Source organism: Pectinophora gossypiella, chromosome Z, assembly GCF_024362695.1.
Source record: "Pectinophora gossypiella chromosome Z, ilPecGoss1.1, whole genome shotgun sequence".
Taxonomy (NCBI): domain Eukaryota; kingdom Metazoa; phylum Arthropoda; class Insecta; order Lepidoptera; family Gelechiidae; genus Pectinophora; species Pectinophora gossypiella.
The window spans coordinates 1,228,466-1,250,642 of record NC_065433.1 but is presented as its reverse complement, the minus strand read 5'-3'; the positions used below and the strand labels follow the sequence as shown (position 1 = coordinate 1,250,642).

The 22,177-nt window shown below is 38.4% G+C and overlaps 1 protein-coding gene across 1 annotated transcript in view; it reads right to left on the bottom strand.

Moving 5' to 3' along the window:
• LOC126380069 (transient receptor potential cation channel subfamily A member 1) overlaps positions 1–22,177 on the bottom strand; it is a 58,890-nt gene that overhangs the window by 21,335 nt on the left and 15,378 nt on the right. The window contains exons 2-3 of the mRNA XM_050029264.1: positions 11,551–11,707; positions 3,221–3,311 (exon numbers count right to left, since the gene is read on the bottom strand). Coding sequence (XP_049885221.1) covers positions 3,221–3,311; positions 11,551–11,707 — 248 coding nt within the window. The remainder of the gene's footprint in view (positions 1–3,220; positions 3,312–11,550; positions 11,708–22,177) is intronic.

Sequence of the window (22,177 nt, the reverse complement as noted above, 5' to 3'; positions counted from 1 at the left end):
TACGAATTATCGTGTATCATGATTTTGGTTTGTTTTTCTTTTAATAATTTTCTAATCATTTTAAATCTTAGTGTTCTATTTTTATTATTTTTTATGCGGTTTCTGTTAGTTAATGTTAAATGCAATGTTCCTGTCTCTCTGTGGTGTCCGAAAATAATTAATGTTTCTTTCTTTCTTTCTGAATCTATTTTCCTTTATTAATCCAGGCTGTTTTCAAGAAAGGCTAGATTAAGGGTGGTATTAATAAACTAATCTCAGAATTAAAGCACATAATAACTCCCTCCAATCTCGTCAGTCATCCCGTGATCATGGAACTTGCAACAGTGTCGAAATATTGGTGGTCTCATATCCCCATTTAAACGCGGTAAGAACCCGTTATTATGTGCTTTAATTATGATAATAACCGCGTAAACTTAAAACAATGTATAACTAATCTCAGCTTCGAGACTGCCCTCAAGATCATGTCAATGTGACAGTTCTCATATAAAAACGGAGACTTGAGCATGATCTTGAGGACAGTCTCAGCTGAGATTCGCTTATTAATACCACCCTAAGAGTAGATACGTAGGTACTCTAAACCTGCGCGCGCTGGCGGACCGGTGGGGCTCACGGTTGCTGGCCCGATGGATACGACTGCACGCAGTCAAATAAAATATAGTCTGCCGCCATCAAGGGGTCCAACCGGCCTCGATTACTTATTTGTTACTAATACTAGATTTAAGTTTGTAATATTACTAACAAATATGGATGTTGTTAAGTACCTTCCTACTTGCTGGGTTGTCTGCTTGGTGAAATTAATAATAACTCCAAAATAAGTCTTCAACACAATTAGGTATAATCAATTCTTAGTACTTAATATAAACAATGGTTTCAACGGACACTGGATGGCAACTAGCCATGTAGGAAACTAGCGGGGAGAGGCGCGCAGGTGCAGGCTGCAGTGCGCAGGCGCGGTACGGGCGGCGGCGGAGCGGTGCGACGGCGGCGTGTGCGACGACGGTAAGTATAATAATACTTTATATCTTTAGCTATATATATTTTATTCTTTACTAATTTTAATCTTTTTCTTTTCAGGTTTTCTTTCTTACAGGTATTTTCTTCTCTTGTGTTAACAGATGTTTTTTTTATAAGTCCGAAATAAACTTTTGTTATTATTATTATAAATTAAACCGGCGAGCATGCGTGAGGAGAAGCTAAATAAAGTGATGCGTCAGGATCTTAGTAAGTGGAATTTTGTGGTCCCTTACCTCATCGGAAAACAGTTGTAAAAATTATAAATGTATGTAAAAATTAAATCATATTAGGATTTTTTTTAAATGTACTCAGTTTTCTGTTGTTGTTGTTGCTTCCACCAACCTGTAGTGGAGCAGCATGGTGGAGTATGCTCCACTCCCCCTCCGTATGTTGTTATGGAACGGAATACTAATAAAAGATGGATAAGTACTTGCAAATAGATCATTATTTTTATCCACTAAACCTTATTGGAAATTCTTTACATCAAATTAACTTTTGAGCCCATTTTGGCCTCTCGGGTTTGTGGCTAGATCAATTTGCCTATGGGTCATCTGTAATTGGATTCCCGTTATCTACGTAATAAATTTCCTTTGTACATTTATGAAAAAGAAAAAAGAAGAGACTGCTACTTAGCAATAAGGCCGCCTATTGTACTCATTCTATTTTTCTTTTGTTTCGTATTTTCCTGTTTGTACAATAATTGATTTGTTATGTAATGTTATTTGTCATGTAACAGCCTCCGCGGTCTAGCGGTTAGAGCGTTAGGCTCACGATCTGGAGGTCCGGGTACGATTCCCGATGGGGACATTGTCGAAATCACTTTGTGAGACTGTCCTTTGTTTGGTAAGGACTTTTTAGGCTTGAATCACCTGATTGTCCGAAAAAGTAAGATGATTCCGTGCTTCGGAGGGCACGTTACGCCGGTGGTCCCGGCTATTAGCCGTAAAAACATCTCCACCAACCCGCATTGGAGCAGCGTGGCGGAGTATGCTCCATACCCCCTCCGGTTGATTGAGGGGAGGCCTTTGCCCAGCAGTGGGACGTACATAGGCTGTTTTATGTATGTAATGTATGTTGCTTGCTATTTGGATCACTTTTTGTATAAAATTATGTTGCTAAGCTATAAATATAATATAATAATATAAATATAGGATATTTCTTCTCTTTATTTTGATCAGAATAATAGTGGGTGGAATACGTATTTGTGCCTGGGTGTAATTATACCCAAAAACACAGATAAAATGTATATATTATGTCCCCATCAGGAACCGAAGCCGGACTTCCAGAACGTGAGTAATGCTCTAACCACTAGACCACGGAGGCTGTTTCAATATGACAAAGTAAAACATTTTTTTTTTCTCTTGAATGCCTTCGCCTTCGCATTTATGGATTACTTCATTCAGAATCAGAATCATTTATTCAACGTAATTAATTATCATGGATAAACTTGTTGAAGGTCAATGTAACATTTTTGAATTTACGTCATTTCGCAAGGTGTTATGGCTGAGGAGAAGAAATGACAAGAAACTGCAACAGCAACACATCTTTTAAATCAATGAGGGTACATTACAAGTTATTTAATAACTAGAGGAACACATTCAATACCAGACATTTTTATCATTTAGGTAATCATTAATCTTATAATAGGCTTTTTTACATAAAGTAAGCTTCATGTGAGCTTTAAATTTGTTCTCTGACAAATTTAAAATATTATCTGTCTCATTGCGATGTCATCTAAGTATAAAGGTTTTAAAATGGCGGCATAGAGGTTAAATTAAAACTTTAAGTCATTATTATACATCAATGATTAAAGTACAAAAAAAAAACTGACTTAGTCACCCATATTTTTTTTGACGTGACTTATTGTAGATTTGCCGCAGATGGCATTAACTACTTGGCCCGACGAATGGGGAGCGCTGAAGGCTTTCACCCGGTACAATGTTTAAGACAACAGACGGTGCCCAGTTGGGCGCGAACCTCGGCTCAGGGCGTCTCGTCTGAGAGGAAAAATATTTGAAATAATTAATCGACCCTGCTGGGTCGATAGCGATAAGCGCTGATTGAGGGAAGTCGTCGACCACGCTGGCGGGGTCGGTATCGGGGTCCTAAAGTGTTTGGTGTCTTAGTCACCCAGCCCATCTTACAAGTATATATAATTATATATTTCTGAAGTTACACTATTACTTTTGATACTTGGCGTACTTACTGTTGCAGAAGGAACTCGATCGCATCCAAAGCCTCATTCTCCACAGCCACATGCAATGGAGTGTTGCCACTGTTGTCCTGACAGTTCAGATCTGAAAGATAAAATAATGAAATTATGTAAAAATACTAAAGTGTCCAAATACCAGAATCAACAAGGAACTTTGCAGGCTGCGTTCCCAAAAAAAAAAAACAGTTGGTGCTGTACAGATTTGCTTTCGTTTACCCTCCATGGAGGATAAAAGAGGAAGGTAAACCCTACGACACACATAGGTATACATTTACAATATTAAAATATACACACATTAATACAGGGTGTTAGTGACATCGTAACGAAAACTTTGAGGGATGATTCAGGCCATAATTCTGAGTCGATATCAAGTGGAATGTTCCGTCGCAAAAGTATGGAACGGAAAATAATTTAAACAAGCTCTAAAATTTTCATGACTTCTCCGACAGGAAATTCCACTTGATATCGACTCATAATCATGGTCTGAATCATCCCCTTCAGTATTCGTTACAGTGTCACTAACACCCATACCTACTTGTATGGCTACTGTATGTACTTGTATGGGGTGTAAATGACATCGTAACGAATACTGAGAGGGATGATTCAGCTGATTATTCTGAGTTAATATCAAGGGGAATTTTCCATCGCAAAAGTATAGAATTGAAAATAATTTAAAAAAACTAAAAAAATAACATGAATTTTGCGACGGAAAATTCCACTTGACATTAACTCAGAATCATGGTCTGAATCATCCCTCTGAGTATTCGTTACGATGTCACTAACACCCTGTATGTAGTTGGAAAACATAAAGGAAACGAATTATGCATCTTTTATCTTTCTTTTTAAGTATATCTTCCACCCATTATTATTCTGATTAAAATAAAGAGAAGTAAAAGAAAAAAAAAGAAAACAAAGAAGAAAAAGAAAAAAGAAGAAAAGAAGGAGAGAGGAAGAGAAGTAAAGGGAAGTATTCTATTTCTCTTTTATTTTGTATTTTGTTTTTTCCTGTTTGTGCAATAAAGTATTTGTTATGTTATGTTAAGTAATGTAGGTAGCAAAATAATTCTATACTTACGTATTCAATCTAAATATTATGCAAGAATTATTTTTACATCCTTTGCCATTAGATTATATTTTACAAAGGTCATAATTTATACCCAAAACCAAAGATAAAAGTTAAGTCTGTTATCCATAAAGTAAGAAGGTTAAACGAAGGGAAATGTGTACAGCGCCATATATACTTTTTTGGGGAACGTAGCCTGGTAATGGAGGGTATAATCTGGACTGAAATGGTGTCAAATGAAAAAGTGCTGGAAAGAGTTGAAGAAAGGAGAACCATAATGAAGACTATAGAGTACCGGAGAGGAAATATGATTAGCCACCTGATACGACACGATTCATTTATAACAAACATCATAGCAGGAAAAATTGAAGGGAAGAGAGGAAGGGGTAGACCTAGGAGAACATTTATGAAACAAATAAAAGAGATGGTGCAGGTCGTATCGTATTAGGAGTTGAAGGATTTGGCGGGAAGAAGAGAGGAATGGCGATTACTCCACCGACAAGAACGCAGCTCTTAAATAGAGAGAGAGAGAGAGAGAGAGAGAGCCTGGAAAGTCCCTCATTATCAACAGTATGATTATGAACCCTTACTTCTGAATTAAGTGAAGATACACCTGTGTCTTAGGAGAATGTGTTAGACCACGAAATTAAAACAATCTACAACTGTTTTTAAATATTACTTAGAAAGAAAGGAAGGAAGAAACATTTATCATCACATTACAAGAGAAAAGTCACTTACAAAATAACCTAAAAGTAACAATAAGACAGTGGAGTATATATATATATTTATATAGTTTATATATTTATGTATAATATATATATACAGGGTGTTAGTGACATCGTAACGAATACAGAGGGATGATTCAGACCATGATTCTGAGTTAATATCAAGTGAAATTTTCCGTCGCAAAATTCATGTTATTTTTTTAGTTTTTTTAAATTATTTTCAATTCTATACTTTTGCGATGGAAAATTCCACTTGATATTAACTCAGAATAATCAGCTGCATCATCCCTCTCAGTATTCGTTACGATGTCACTTACACCCCATACAAGCAGTACATACAGTAGCCATACAAGTAGGTATGGGTGTTAGTGACACTGTAACGAATACTGAAGGGGATGATTCAGACCATGATTCTGAGTCGATATCAAGTGGAATTTCCTGTCGGAGAAGTCATGAAAATTTTAGAGCTTATTTAAATTATTTTCCGTTCCATACTTTTGCGACGGAAAATTCCACTTGAAATCAACTCAGAATTATGGCCTGAATCATCCCTCAAATTTTCGTTACGATGTCACTAACACCCTGTATATATGTAGTTAAATGTACTTATTTTATGTAGGTTGTTCTTTTAATTATTTATTTTGTTAGAATGCACTAACCCGCTATTATTATACTTGTACAAAATTTTCCTGTACCCAAAGGTTGCCTGGAAGAAATTGCTGCATGAGCAATAAGGCCGCCTGTTGTGCTTTTCTGTATATGTTGTCCTTATCTCTGTATTTTGTGTCCATTGTGCTCAATAAAGTATTTTATCTATCTATCTATAAAGTATACGAAATAGTGCCCTAACTGTGGTCAAATATCAAACAAAATTCGGACTATTGACTGGGACTATAAAATCAAACTAACTACTACACCTTATAAATAACACTATTCTTCTTCTATCGTGTGGGTTGTGAGGTGGATTACTAACCCCATCAACCCACCAGGGTTACTATTGAGCCGCCAAAGGCCCCTGACATGACTCATATAACGACTACGTACTTACATCAGTAAGTAGTAACCGAGACCAACGGATTACCGTATCTTCCGAAGGACGGATCGTCTACGTAACATACATAACAATATAATAATCGCCTTGATTAGCCCAAAGCCTTACGATTTTCATCGAACGAGAAATCGCAATTACTTTACCACACAATAGTTCTTACTAATTTGATGGTTATAATGAAAAATGAAAAAGTTTATTATATTTCTTCGTTACTTGTAGCCATGAGTTCTGTAGTCTACAAAACCAATATCTTTAATGGACTGTACAAATAAGCTTTCGGGGCAAAATTACGCTTATTGATGACTGTATCTGTCTTTAACGGCCTCCGTGGTCCAACGGTTTGAGGGTTGGGCTTACGATCCGAAGGTCCCGAGTTCAAATCCCGGTGGGGACACATCACGACAATCACTTCTTGATCCCTAGTTTGGTAATAAAACATTACAGGCTGATCACCTGATTGTCCGAAAGAAAGATGATCGGTGCTTCGGAAGGCACGTTAAGCCGTTGGTCCCGATTACTACTTACTGATGTAAGTTAGTAGTCGTTACATGAGCCATGTCAGGGGCCTTTGGCGGCGCAATATGAACCCTGACACCAAGGTTGATGGGGTTGGTAATCCACCTCACAACCCACACGATAAAAGAAGTCTGTCTTTCTATGTGTCTCTTAGGCCCTTTACACACTGCGACTTTTTGCAAGCGCGGCGTTGCAGCATCGATGCAGTCGCGAAACGTCATCCTTACACGCATGCGTGTTTTCCCCCTCTATACGTCCTATATTCATCGCCCTGCAAGGCACAGACCTCTCCTCAACCGGAACAGGTATGGAGCATATTCCACGCTGCTTATTTAATAGTCCATTTTTGAAAGCCGTCATACCTGATTTGAGAAAGTGTAAGCGGATTTCGTGCTTCTGAAGGCACATTAAGTCATTGGTCTCGGGCTGCTAGCCCAAATATCTCCAGCAACCCGTACAGCGTGGAGTGTGCTCGGGAATGGAATCTGGACCTCCAGATTGTTTGCCTAATGGTCTAATCATTGCACAAAGTCTGACAGATTATGACGATTCCGCACTCATCGATCCTTATCTGATACGAGATAATATAATTCACTATTACGATGGACTCGACAGTGCAACAAACTTCAATGAGAATGTTATCACTATGTTTTGTAAAAGTTCCTGAAGCATGTATGGCGGACCTAACTAGTTGACCAGCTAGTTCCGCCCACATGCAACAGATGGCGCCACCATTCAATAATGCAGTCCTGAAACGCGCTATCGAAGTTTACACAGCGTGACGCGTATATACAACTTCCAGCATCGTTGGACTGCCGATTCCTTGTCCGGTACCCCGAAAATATCCTATGGCGGCAGTGCATCCTAATCTCGTGTTTACAACTAACATTCAATATTTCGTTGCCCTATTACCTACACCTACTATGTAAGAGTCATCTGGCAATCATGAAGAACCCTATGGCATACCATAGGGCCATAGCTTTATAAAGCCATAGCTTTATCTTTATAATAATATGTGTTATATTTGAAGGCATTACCTCAGTCTTCATTATTTCTTTAGTAACTTAATTACGCAAAATCCTACAATAACTTTGCTTGTTAATTATTTATTTTCCAATAACAATAACAGTTCATTTATGTAACGATAGTCCATTTATATTTCCAGTTAAAACTTCCGGAGTTACAACTTTAAAGTAACTTCATAATAACTAAACTTGTTCTTATTTATTCAAGTTTGTCAAAGGGTCCTTTGTGAAACATCCTAGATTTGTTTTAAAACTAATAATATGCACGGTATAAGAAACTATAAAAAAATATTATGCAGTTGATAAATAAAGAGTAAATATTTCGAATACACGTTATGTGGTCGGCACGTTAAGCCGTTTGACCTGGCTATTACGCGTAAAAACATCATCAATCCGCAGTGGAGCAACGTGGTGGAGTATGCTCCATACACACATAACTTATCTTGCTTTACATTCATTAATCGCACGCCGATTCAGAGTGAGTGAGTGTCTTTTACCAAAACCCCTGTTTTGGGAAAAGAATCAGTACGATCCACTCTGATTTGGGACTACCAGGGTGTAGTGCCAAATCTCCTGGTAGTTGCGGCTTCCGAATACATCCCGCTTAGGGACGGTACTGAAAAGTATCGGCGACCCGATTACTCTAGCTATAATCAGCTCGCGACACCAAAACACTTCAGGACCCCGATACCGACCCCGCCGGCATGGTCGACGATTTCGCGACGTGACGACAACCACGACCGATTTCGCTCAATCAGCGTTTATCGCTATCGACTCACTAGAGTTAGTAATCTGTGGTCAGAAGCAAACAGTAGTGATGGAATGTGGACGTGACGATGTCGAGGGGCTTCGTATCCACTCTCTTCTATCAGCTTCTGTCTATCTGTACACTCTATCAACGAGCGACATTTGTCTCATGTCACTGTGGTGACGTCACCCTGTGTAAGCTTCGTCAGAAACGATCAATCTTCTCCTAGGACCAAGAATTATCCCCAATACAAGCAACGCTCCGCAAATTATCGCAAAGTATTTTTGCTTGTTTTCTTAAAATAGGACACGACTATCCCCAATTGGGGTAGTTACAGGTACGATGTCGTACAATGATGATCTATGAAACACACGTCAATTTTAAGCACAAAATCTATAACAACCCTATCAAAATTTTACATTGGCTAATAACCCGACAGAATTAAGTTGACAGCACACATCAAACGGTTTGCATACCAGCGAGATATCTTTTTGATTCGCCTGGGTTATTCATTAACGTACTCATTATTTTGAAAATTATGAGCTGTCAATCATACTTTTCCTTTTTTTATGACCTTATTCTTTACGTTTATGACCTTATTTTATTCGTTGAAACTAACAATTTTTAACTTATTTATCAATTATAATTTAATATTGAAAGTGTATTACACTCACATAACTTTGTATTTTTATTTTACACAATACGTGTACTACTTTTACTATTATGCGCACAATCTTTGCTTGGGATTTGAATGACGAGAAGGGGGCGGCAGAATAACAGCGCTTGCTCCATACTGTATGAAGCAAGCACATCGCTGAGTCGTACCCCTTTTTCCTGACTGCACACAACTTTTGTATGTATCTTTGTTTGTAATTTTTATTTTTATTGTAAGATCTTACTGTTTTTTTTTCTTCTTCTTTGTTTTTTGCTTGATTTTTGTGTGTGCAGTTTTGCAAAATAAACATTTCTCTCTCTCTCTCTCTCTCTCTCTCAATCACCCGTCTCTTTCCTTTTCGGTGGATAAGAAAATGACAGATATAACTTAAAATAAAAATTAAAGGAGGTGTCTGCAGGAATCGGGGCCATTGTATGTTAAATAAATATCGCAAAACTGTCTGGTCCATCTCGCGTCTGTTAAATCGAGATGTCCACTGTCCACCCACAAGCTTGATAGGTACCTATTAAACGAAGCATCGATAGAATTTCACTATATGGGGATACGATATGCCACAGTGATATATTATCTGGACCAAGCTTAAGGAGTTAATGGTGTGTAGCAATGTCTGATGGGATACAGGGCAAATGGGCAAATAGCAAAACTATTAGACAAAGCACTGCCAATGGTATTAAATTAATTACCACATTGTTCCTTAAATTGATTTTAGGAGGTACGGATATTTCAAAATTAGGGCTGTGACGGGACTTCGCGTCCGTTACTGCGGAAGTTCCGCGAAGTTATAACGGATGTTTATTTACGTCAAACGAAATACAACGCGCGAGGAGGGGTTAATGATTAACTTGTAAGAAATCGTTTGGAAGGCAGCAAAAAAGTTATTTCTGAAATATACAGGGTGTTGGTGACATCGTAACGAATACTTAGGGGATGTTTCTGAGTTGATATCAAGTGGAATTTTCCTGTCGGAAAATTCAAGTAACTGGTAGTGTTTTTTTTATTATTTCCCGTTCCATACTTTTGCGACGGAAAAATCCAATTGATATCAACTCAAAATCATGGCCTTAATCATCCTCCTTCAAAGCTTTCTTTACGATACACAGTATTTTTTTCATCCTGATTTTATTTTGTTATTCAATAGTCATCATCATCACCAGCCCATTAACGTCCCCACTGCTGGGGCACGGGACTTCCCTATGGATGGATAGGGAGATCGGGCCTTAAACCACCACGCGGGCCCAGTGCGGATTGGTGGTTATTAACGACTGCTAATGCAGCCGGGACCAACGGCTTAACGTGCCTTCCGAAGCACGGAGGAGCTCGAGATGATTTCTTTTTTTTTGTGGTCACCCATCCTATGACCGGCCTTTGCCAAAGTTGCTTAACTTCAACAATCGCAGACCGGGCGCGTTTACCGCTGCGCCACCGAGCTCCTATTCAATAGTGCATTTATTTAATTACAAATATAAGAGTAAAACTCCCGCTTAACTCACTTTCACAGTTTCTGAAAAAACTCAATTTTAAATATGCGTGCGGGTGATCAGTCTGCAATTTCCTAACCAAATTAGGGATCACAAAGTGTTTTTTTTTATTATGTTCCCACCCGGATTCGAACTCAGGACCTCCGGATCGTGAGTCTAACGCAGGCGGTAAATGTTTTAGTCTTACCTCCAAAATTCAAAGTTCAAAAATTCAAAATTCAAACAAATTCAAAAAAATCAAAATTCTATCTCAGGACCTCCGGATTGTGAGCCTAACGCAGGCGGTAAATGTTTTATATTTACCTCCAAAATTCAAAAATTCAAAATTCAAATTCAAAATTCAAACTTAGGACCTCCGGATCGTGAGCCTAACGCAGGCGGTAAATGTTTTAGTTTTACCTCCAAAATTCAAATTAAAAATTCAAAATTCAAAAAATTCAAAATTCTATCTCAGGACCGGATCGTGAGTCTTACGCAGGCGGTAAATGTTTTATATTTACCTCCAAAATTCAAAAATTCAAAATTCAAATTCAAAATTCAAACTTAGGACCTCCGGATCGTGAGCCTAACGCAGGCGGTAAAATGATGAATGAATGTAGTTGTACTTATAGTTTGTACCCGCAATCTTTCAATTATTATTTTTTACATTTTACCTCACCTTATGGTTGCCTGGAAGAAATCGCTTTAAGCGATAAGGCCGCCATTTGCCATGTACTTAATTAAGAGACTTTTTGTAATTATTTATTTTTAGTTTGGTGCAATAAAGTGTAATTGTATTGTATTGTATTGTATTGTATGTATTGTATTGTATTGTATTGTATTGTATTGTATTGTATTGTATTGTATTGTATTGTATTGTATTGTATTGTATTGTATTGTATTGTATTGTATTGTATTGTATTGTATTGTATTGTATTGTATTGTATTGTATTGTATTGTATTGTATTGTATTGTATTGTATTGTATTGTATTGTATTGTATTGTATTGTATTGTATTGTATTGTATTGTATTGTATTGTATTGTAAAATGTTTTAGTCTTACCTCCGCCATAGTTGTTGATGAAATGGAGTATGTTCGTGTTGTTGCGCGCGGCGGCTTGGTGCGCTGCGGTGCGCCCTCTAGTGTCGCGAACTGCCAACCGAGACGGCTCGCTGAGGTACAGCCTCATAAAATCCTCGACGTTCCCACTTTCCGCTGCCTGCGGACAAAAAAAGAACATGAAAAAAAGCTAATAAAATATTAATTTTTAGCACTATTTGTATGTCGTCGCCATGTCTTGGGTCTATGGAATCACATACGTTTATCATTATATTCATTACTAGCGACTCACCTCGGCTTCGCTCGGATGCAATACTGAGGAAAAAATTAAATTATTTACGACATCACATTAAAAATCTCAAAATTAACAGTATTACTCCACAATTTAATGGATTATAATATACACATAAACCTTCCTCTTGAATCACACTATTCAAAAAAAACCGCATCAAAAACCGTCGCGTAGTTTTAAAGATTTAAGCGAACATAGGGATATAGGGACAGAAAAAGCGACTTTGTCTTAATATACTATGTAGTGATTATAACTACCTAATTCAAAAACCACTAATAATTTTACAGTTTCTTTCACTCTAAGGTTGCCTGAAAGAAATTTATTCTATTCTATTTTATTCTAAGGTGGACAAAGACGGCCTTATCGCTAAGAGCGATCTCTTCCAGGCAACCTTCGGCAGAGGATAAAGTACACTTGTATAGCTGCAGTGTAGCGCGCAAAAAAGTAGAATGAAAAAAAAAATATATTTTACTGCTTTTTATATAATACTTAAAGCAGAAGACGATATAAGGACAAACAAATTATAAAAGTAGATACAATTCCTGTCGAACTGAGAACCTCCTTCAGTTAAACGTAATCTCAAGGAGCTGTAAGGAAATGTTATACTCTCAACAAAAAGTTTCTACAAGACTGTAGTCGCAAGAATAAAGTTACAGCGGCGATAGAAGAACGTAATGTGATATTGTTGTGATGAGAAGGAAACGTGGCTAGGTTATCACTCCTAATACTACTCTTTATGATTGCACAGTATGCAAGAAAGAGTAGACGGGATAGAGATAGGTACAAAATACGGTCTTGCAATAATTTTAGATGTCATCCTTGATATCGATAACTGACGTATCTGAAAGAAAGAAAGAAAGAAAGACGTGCATACACATACTCATATATACATACATACATAGCGGTCAAACACATAAACCTCCTTTTACCCACGACCAATGTTTTTATATTTACTTTGCAAGGAAATTTTGAACTTTTAGTAAAAGATTTACTTACTTACTTACAGTTTTATTGATTTTTATATATGTAACAAAGAATAGTAACTAAATACGTTAGTCAGTAATTCACTTAATTTTCAATAATAAAATGGAGATACCAATTTAATTCAAATTCAAAAAAATATCTTTATACAGCAGGTAACATAGTTACAATTTGAATCGTCAATTTTTACATAACGAACGTCTCATCCGCCTAAAACTACTGCAGCTTCTCACGACCTGGTAACACTTACGTCATCAAAGGGCTAGCAATGGCGCCTTGTCATAAGATTGAGCATGCTTGGTTTTTTTATTCCATGGTCATATATACGTGCTATGTAACACCTTAACTGACTGAATTATTTTCTCTTTTTTAAGCTTTATGTAAGAAAGGAGCCATTTATTACCGCACGGGCAGACTGTCAGCATATCTTTATAAACCACTCGAGGGTTAGCCCTCCTGAAACTGGTCGTTATTAGATAAAAGATTATATAATAGTGAGAATTCTTTTCTCACTATTAACCGACAGAGGGATTGTGTCCTCTAACATGATGGACTAATGTTATGGGCGATAGGGTGATCCCTTATCACCATAAGGTTCATCATATCCATCTTTGGACTTCGTATCAACAGTGGCTGCAAGTTGTCTTTGATTACTTGTGGCTCTGCCCACCCCATTAGGGATTACGGGCGTGAGTTTATGTATGTATGTATGTATGTAATTCTTTTCTCACTTTTATGGTAATCTCCTTTACTCTTTCGCCCAGTGGTCGAACGTTTATATATCTCTATTTAAAAGTCTTGGGTGCCATTCTCGATGTGATAAGTAAATAATAATTTTGTAAAACTGTTTTAAGACAGTACACTTATCCATGTCTGTTGTAATAACAAAACTGTTTTATTTTAGATTATTTTACAGTTTAATAATTATCATAGATAACATGTGAAATGGCATTTTATTTTTTTTATTCTATGTCTTCTCGCCAGACGTTATGGCTGAGGAGACGACATGACAAGAAACTGCAACAGCAATACATCTTTTAAATCAATGTACTTACTACGTATACGTTACGATAAGTTATTTAATAACTAACTGATAGATGGATAGATGAAGTGATAAATGTTTCTTTCTATGTAAATAACTAACTGCCTCCCGGAAGTTAACGGTGGTAATATTCACTTCAAAAATATGACAATTAACTTTTTAAAATGATTTCACGGGCGAAAACTAACTGCCTCATCATCTCCCTAGCTTTGTCCCGTTTTTCACAGGGTCCACTTACCTAACCTGAAGATTTGACAGGTCCGGTATTTTGCAGAAACGACTGTGTCTGACTTTCCAACCCACGAAAGGAAAACCAGCCCAATACTGGATAGGTAACATACCAACGAAAATGCATTTCTCGGGAATGTCGGTTTCTTTACGATATTTTCCTTCACCGCTCATTGGTTTAGGCCTGTAACGAGATTCGAACCTGCGACCTTAAAGTGAGAGGCAAGCGTTCTACCAACTGGGCTACCATGGCTGCTTCTAAAACTATGAGGCTAAACGAGATAATTAATGTAGTCGTCTATAGACCCTTTTTAAAGCGTTGCCTTTGGGAACGAAGAGTTGTATAAATTCTATCACAGTTTAATTAAAATAAATTTACAATACCAATTAACCTGGTAGGTTCTTGGACTGCTGTTTAGTAGGTATGTATTACCTTACCTTAGCGGTTGGTTGCTTACTCACATTGAATAACTAGAATAACCGGTTTCTTCAATTTGGTTACTACAGTACCCAGGAGCAATAGTCCATCGCTATTCGCCATACCTTGGGCACTGCAGTGTCCAGTGTTTACGTAACTTCTCTCTCTTTATTTAAGAGCTGCGCTCTTGTCGGTGGAGTAATCGCCTTCATTACCTAACTTGCAGTTGGTAAACTAATCGCGGCCAATTTCGGTGAATAGAGAAAATATTTTGGTATTGGTGTTGGCGCGAGGCGAAGAGTGTCCGTTCTATGCGTAGTAATCATTATTTATTCTATGGTGGAATTAAGCAGTGCGCCCCTGTATTTGTTGTATCCTTGCCTATTTGGGTTGAAACAATGTAGTAGTAGAATCAAAAGCGCTTCGGGTTAAGCAAAACAGTTTTTACCATATAACTGTACAATAACGTCAAAACTCGCTCGATGTAAAGGGAAAATAAGACCACTCGCCGTAGCGCGGGTCGCCGTTCGGAAAGTCACTGTCAACGCTACAATTCAAACAGAATTCTATGATACAAGCTTGGAAATGCAGGGTTAGCAACTGTATAAATTTAAAAATGCAATAAGGCTCTTAGTTTAATAAGATTATCGATTGGATGACGAAAACGAATAAAATAATGTATACTGAATAGCATTTGATGGCGTGGGAGTGAGTTACGAAACGAGTCACGAGGGTTCAATGAATACTATATTAAATTATATTTTACAATTGGAACAAAAGGTAATTAAAATATCACCTAAAAGTACAATGTTTAAGTCCTATGTAATAGGGGGCCAGCCTTTTGCCATTAACCGAGCAGTAATCCTATATACCACGTGATATCAATAATCTATGATCCCAAAGTATAGCCCTCTATGGATGTGAAACTTGGACACTGACACAGAAGGACAGAGAGAGACTCGAGGCCTTTGAAATGTGGTGTTGGAGGAGGATGGAAAGGATAAGTTGGACAGAAAGGGTTACAAAGGAGGAAGTGCTAGTAAGAGTAAGGGAAAAGAGACAAATACTGAGAATTATTGAGGACAGAAGAGGCAAGATGATTGGACACCTAATAAGACACGACGAATTCATTAAAAACATCATAGAAGGGAAGCTAGAAGAAAAGAGAGGAAGGGGAAGACCAAGAAGAGCTTACATGGAACAGATTAAAGAAAAGGTTAACGTCGTGTCTTATAGGGAAGTCAAGGAATTGGCCTTTGATAGACTGGAATGGAAAATGCTACACCGACAAGAGCGTGGCTCTTAAATTGATGATGATGATCCCAAAATGAATTCAAACCCATAAAGTCGAATTCAGTGGTTTTAAGCCCGAGCCGAGATTCGAACCCGTGACACTAGAATGTTAGTCAGGTGTTCTCCGAACAGGGCTACCACGGTGTAACAAATTTAGGTACAAAATGCAGGTCTTTGTTCAAAGAACTTTGTTCAAACGCACACGGATGTTGAGTGGCGTGTTGTGTTTGCCAAACCCGTTGCAAGCGAAGCGGAATTCTAGAGTTTGAAAATTTGAATTCAAAATTGATTCTGTGGAGCGCGCATGTGCGCGCTGGCAAACATCTGGCATGACATCGAAAGTCGTAAAATACCTAAATAAATATTAGCTTCTCATGTTACCTGGTGAGAGTCCTCAGCGCTTCCCATTTGTCCAGCCAAGAAGTTAATGCGATATGCAGCAGTTATAAAATAAGCCACGTCAAATAAAATAAAGTACTTATATCCCTCGAGTGGGTTCACTCACTAATTGACTCACACGCTCACTACAAAATCTCAGAAACTACAAGTCCTTTTAGGATGTAGGTGTGCTCACTAAGACGGAATTTTGCGACCCCTTAAGAGGATAAAAAGCGGTGGAAATATTTATATAAAATTTTTATAGCTTTAATAGGGTTTCCAAGAAAATACTTATTTTATAAAGAACTTTAAAGGTTTTTAGACAACGGGGTGAAAAGGGGGTGTAAGTTTTCATGGAAAATGTTTTATTTTTTGAACGATTTCAAAATCACATAGATACTGAATATATTATACTACACCCGTGCAAAGTCGAGGTCGCTAGTTCAATATGATAAATAAAAATTGTGTAATAAATCTTAGCATATTTTTTTCGTCTACACAAAATTAAATAGAAAGTAAAATATACCTAATATTGACGCTCCATTGGGTGAGGTATTCTATCTAACGATCCTAATACGACTTGAGAGTAGCTAACAATCCTTTCAACTTTTAAAAGGCAATAGGGTAAGTACTTACTTAAGTTACCAATATTTTTACTTCTTGTGGAATTTTAGACGACTACTGTAGCAAATTGGATCGTCAAGAACGGAATCAGTGACGTAACGACCACGGGACCTCGGGGCCTTCTTATTTGACGTGACTTATTGCGGATTTGCCGCAGATGGCATTAACTACTTGGCCGGTCAAATGGGGAGCGTTGAAGGCCCATACAACGTTTAAGACAACAGGCCTGAGGGTGCCCAGTTGAGCGCGAATCTCGGCTCAGAGCGTCGTCTGAGAGGAAAAAATATTTGAAAGAATTAATCGACCCTAGTGGGTCGATAGTGATAAGCGCTAATTGAGGGAAATCGTCGACAATGCCGGCGGGGTCGGTATCGGGGTCCTGGTCGGTATCGGGGTCCTACGGGGCCTTCAAAAGCCCTTTCTTTCTTAGCAGAAAAGAACTTATAACAATCTCACGTCTATATAGTAATCAGAGTTGTATACATCGTAATGAATACTAAGGAGGTTGATTCAGAAGCGGAATGTTATGTCGCAAATTTCTGTTAAAAAATTCATAATTTTTTTTAGTTGTTTAAAATTATTTTCAATTCTACTTATACCTTTCCGATGGAAAATTCCACTTGATATTAACTCAGAATAATGAGCTGAATCATCCCTCTGAGTATTCGTTACGATGTCACTAATATCCTATGTATTCACGTACTCCCCGCCAGCTATGTTTAATAAAGCGCATCCCATGTAAGACGAGTCTATTGCCATTAACCGGGCATAAATTCTGGAGACCACGTTATATCATATATGTATAATCCAAACATGAATAATAGTTCAAACGCAAAATTAATTTATTTTTAATGTAAAGTTGATCATCAGGAAGCACTTATGCTTCAAGATCGTTACTACATGTTATAAATACGAAAATAACTCTATCTGTTACCTTAACACACTTCTTCTATCGTGTGAGTTGTGAGGTGGATAACCAACCTCATCAACCCTGGTGTCAGGGCTACTATTGAACCGCCAAAGGCCCCTGACATGACTCTTGTAACGACTACGTACCTACATCAGTAAGTTGTAACCGGGACCAACAGCTTAAGGTGCCTTGCGAAATACGGATCGTCTTACTTTCGGACAAACAGGTGATCAGCCTGTAAAGTCCTCACCAAACTAGGGATCACAAAGTGATTTTTGTGATATGTCCCCACTGGGAATCGAACCTGGGACCTCCGGAGCGTGAGCCCATGCTCAACCACTGGACCACGGAGGCCGTTAACACACTCAAACCGATTGAGATTCGGTATACCACCTCACAACCGCACTACACTATAGAAGAAGAACTTTACAGGGCGGTTAAAAATGCCACTTTTATCAAGTCATCTAAAATTATTGCAATTTGCAAATGAACTGATGCAATTCATCAAAAAAAAACAATATTGCCTTTTGACATCATTTTTATGACATTTGTGCACTTCATGTGCGCAATAATTTTAGATGACTTGCTTAAATGTGGCCACTTTTGCCCCCCTGTAATGATCGTAACGATATTGTCAATTGTCTACGATATCGCTTTTGGGACTCCATTTTTACGTCACTGAAAGGAATATCTTACCTTTTAGAGTTTCCTTTAGCAAGTTAAAACGGCTATAAATAGCGTTACGTCGGAAATTAATGTTTAGGCCTCCGTGGTCTAGCGGATAAAGCGTTGGACTCTCCACACGGAGGTCCAGAGTTCGATTCCCGATGATATTGCGGGCTGAAGTCAAACTCCTTGTCCAATAAATAAGATGACTCCATTGCTCCCGGATAACTTGCTGAATTAAGCTCGTAGTAATTCATCATCATCAGCCATTAACGTCCCCACTGCTGGGGCACGGGCCTTCCCTATGGATGGATAGGGAGATCGGGCCTTAAACCATCACGCGGGCCCAGTGCGGATTGATGGTTATTAACGACTGCTAATGCAGCCGGGACCAACGGCTTAACGTGCCTTCCGAAGCACGGAGGAGCTCGAGATGAAAACTTTTTTTTATTTTGTGGTCACTCATCCTATGACCGGCCTTTGCGAGAGTTGCTTAACTTTAACAATCGCAGACCGAGCGCGTTTACCGCTGCGCCACCGAGCTCCTCAGTAATTACATAATCCATTTCAATTGTCTTTGTAGGATCAATAACTAAATAATTAAGTAGTGGTAGTGGTGTAAAAAAATAAATATCAACTATCATGCAAGGAGATCCCATCTTATCACAGGAAAGCTAAAAACCCTAGTATAATCGGCTATTTATCAAAAAAAAACTTGTGTATACATTATCTTACGAAAAGTAATAATAGAAATGCAGCCTATCACATAAAATATACATTGCTGGAAAAGTGGCTATGGAATTTGAGAAGCAGTAGAGAGCGGGGTTGAACCGGCGACAGCGGTTCTCATACAAAATGCGAGTGGGGGCCTTTCTGTCTTCTTTCTTCTATTCTGTGGTGACCTAAAGGCGGTGAACTGTAAAGCCGTCTGTAATGGTCGATAGCCGACGTGTTCTGAATTTCAATTTTAGAGGGTTTACAGTAAAATCCTTTCATGGGTTCTAAAAATTATCATTTTATGGCGTCTTATAGTGAACGTAAGCGACTTTTTTGAAGATCACATTTAGATGTCATTTTTGTGAATAAAACCTCGCAACTGACATAAAAAACAAACAATAAAAACAAGTGCAGATAATAACAATGCTGAAATAAACAGGGGTCCCGAAACTAGGCTAAGCCTGTGTCTTGAGGAACCAATTAAATAGGTATTACAATTTATCCTTAATTTGGACATCCTTTTTAATAAGACTTATTATTAATACAGTGAGTAAATGTAAGAAAAATATTTGTAAAAAGACGTAAAGGAGAAACATAAAAACGTCACATACATGCGAATATCAATCCAGGCAAATATTTGTGGTCTAAATTTTCACGCGGATTAAAATTATTTGAAAGAAATTTACTGTAAAGGTACTGTTGAATTTTGAAAAGACACATTAGATTTTTTGACGTGACTTATTGTAGATTTGCCGCAAACTGCATTTACTACTTGGCCGGAAAATAAAATTCAAATTCAAATTCAAAATTCAAAAAATATCTTTATTCAAAGGGTAAAAGGGTAAGTACACCCCCTCCCCCGGTAGAAAATGTAAGACTACAGGCCTGACTGATTTATATTTAAAAGAATAAATCGACCCTAGTGGGTCGATAGGGATAAGCGCTGATTGAGGGAAAACGTGGAACACGCTGTTGTGGCCGATATCGGCATCCTGAAGTGTTTGTTGTCGCGAGCTGATTGGCCGCCTCTGTGGTTATAGTAATCGGGCCCTCAGGATCGTGTGTGACATCCTTCGGGCGCCTATACTTTTCAATTTCGTCCCTGAGAGGGATATATTTGGAAGCCGCAACTACCAGGGGATTTGGGTGGTGCTACCACATCAAAATGCTTGTGGTTTTTACTTCAAAAAGAAGATATAATATGTTATGTACTTAACACTTTCAAGGACAGAACGTCTAATGACGTTTCAATTCCAAGGTGTCATACTATTATGAACCATCAATGACCCATGGTATCTGCCCGTGAAAGGGTTAATATAGTACGTGACTGCTCTTTTACAGTTTACTCGATGACCACCCGTAGTACTTTTTCTTCTATCGTGTGGGTTGTGAGGTGAATTACCAACCTCACTAACCCTGGTGAGTTAACACTCACCATAATAACTTATTTAGCCGCTAAAAACCCCTGACATAGCTCATGTAACGACTACTTACATCAGTAAGTAGTAACCGAAACCAACGGCTGACCGTGCCTTCCTAGGCACGGATCATTTTACTTTTTGGACAACCAGGTGATCCTGTAAAGTCCTAACAAAACTAGGGATCACAAAGTGATTTTTGTAATATGTCCCCTCCGGGATTCGAACCTGGGTTCTCCAGATCGTGAGCCCAATACTCAACTACTGGACCACGGAGGCCGTTAGGTATGATATGAAACAAAGGACTGATCGTCATCGGCACGTGATGCGGTTGTTTGTTGATTGCATTAATTTTATCGAGGTCACACTAGGTCGATTGGAATGCCAATTAGTCGAATAACTTTTCACTTGATATAGCGAAACAGTTAGATAGAATTAAGTGGAGTTATACCTATTATGCTATTTTGTTTTTTAAGATTCTAATCGATAGCCGTGGTAGTCCAGTTGGTAGAATGCTTTGAGGTCGCAGGTTCGAAACCAGCACAGACCTAAACCCATGATTGTCGAATTTGTTTTCGAATTGACGTTTGAATTATAAATGATTATCACGAGTTCAGCGGTGAAGGATCCTGACCTAACCTGTATTGGGCTGGATTTTCCTTCGCGGATTGAAAGATCAGGTCAGGTCGCTTCTGTAAAAAACCGGATTTGACAAATCAGGTTAGGTAAGCGGACCCTGTGAAAAAAACATAATGCTAGGAAAAAGATGAAGGCTCTGTTTCCAGTGTACTATGTTGATCCTTTTAGACTTACTATTTTGCGGATTCCCCAAGGATATTTAATAAGCGTCTGATGTAGCTGACTACACCAGGGAGTCACCCCGCCAGACCAAGGTGCCTGGCCCGGGAGATGGCGACTCTTCTATAATCTTTTCATTTGAACTTTTTATTTGTTCTCCGCAATGTACATAAGTGGGTTACATAAAAAAATGCACAATTGAAGGGTATGTACGAGTGGAGACTGGTGCCCGAGATGAGCCAGAGCCTGTGTTTCGGGATCACTAGTGCTCCAGATGTACTTCCCGGATGTCTTAACATTAATTATGTTTATGTATACATGTTTAAGTTTTAAAATAAGAAATTTAATTGGTGTGTGTGTGTGTATGTCTGTGTGTGTGTGTATGTGTGTGTGTGTGTGTATGTGTGTGTATGTGTGTGTGTGTGTGTGTGTGTGTGTGTGTGTGTGTGCCTGAGTGCGTGCGTGCATGCGTGTGTGTGTGTTTGTGTGCGTGAGTGTGTGTGAGGGTGTACGTGGATGTATAAGCCATGCAGGCTCTGCACAGGGGGCTGTCTATGACACCTAGTGTAAACAGATGTTTGTAGAAAGCACCATGACCAGTAATAACAGCTGCGGCCTGATACGGCCTGGCCACAAGAAAAGGGCACGATTATGGCGACGTCGCTAATGTGCAAAACGTGGATCTCAACGTCCGTCAAGAAAGCGTGGAGGGGACATCGAAGCAATTCGTCGCTGACGTCACTAATCTGAAATTTTGCTATTGTCAATAAGACGCAAATTATTTTAGAAAAACATTGCAGATACGTCAGTTTGCAAAGTCAGCCACAAATTCATCGAAAGCAATTGTCATTTTGTTTCTTTTGAG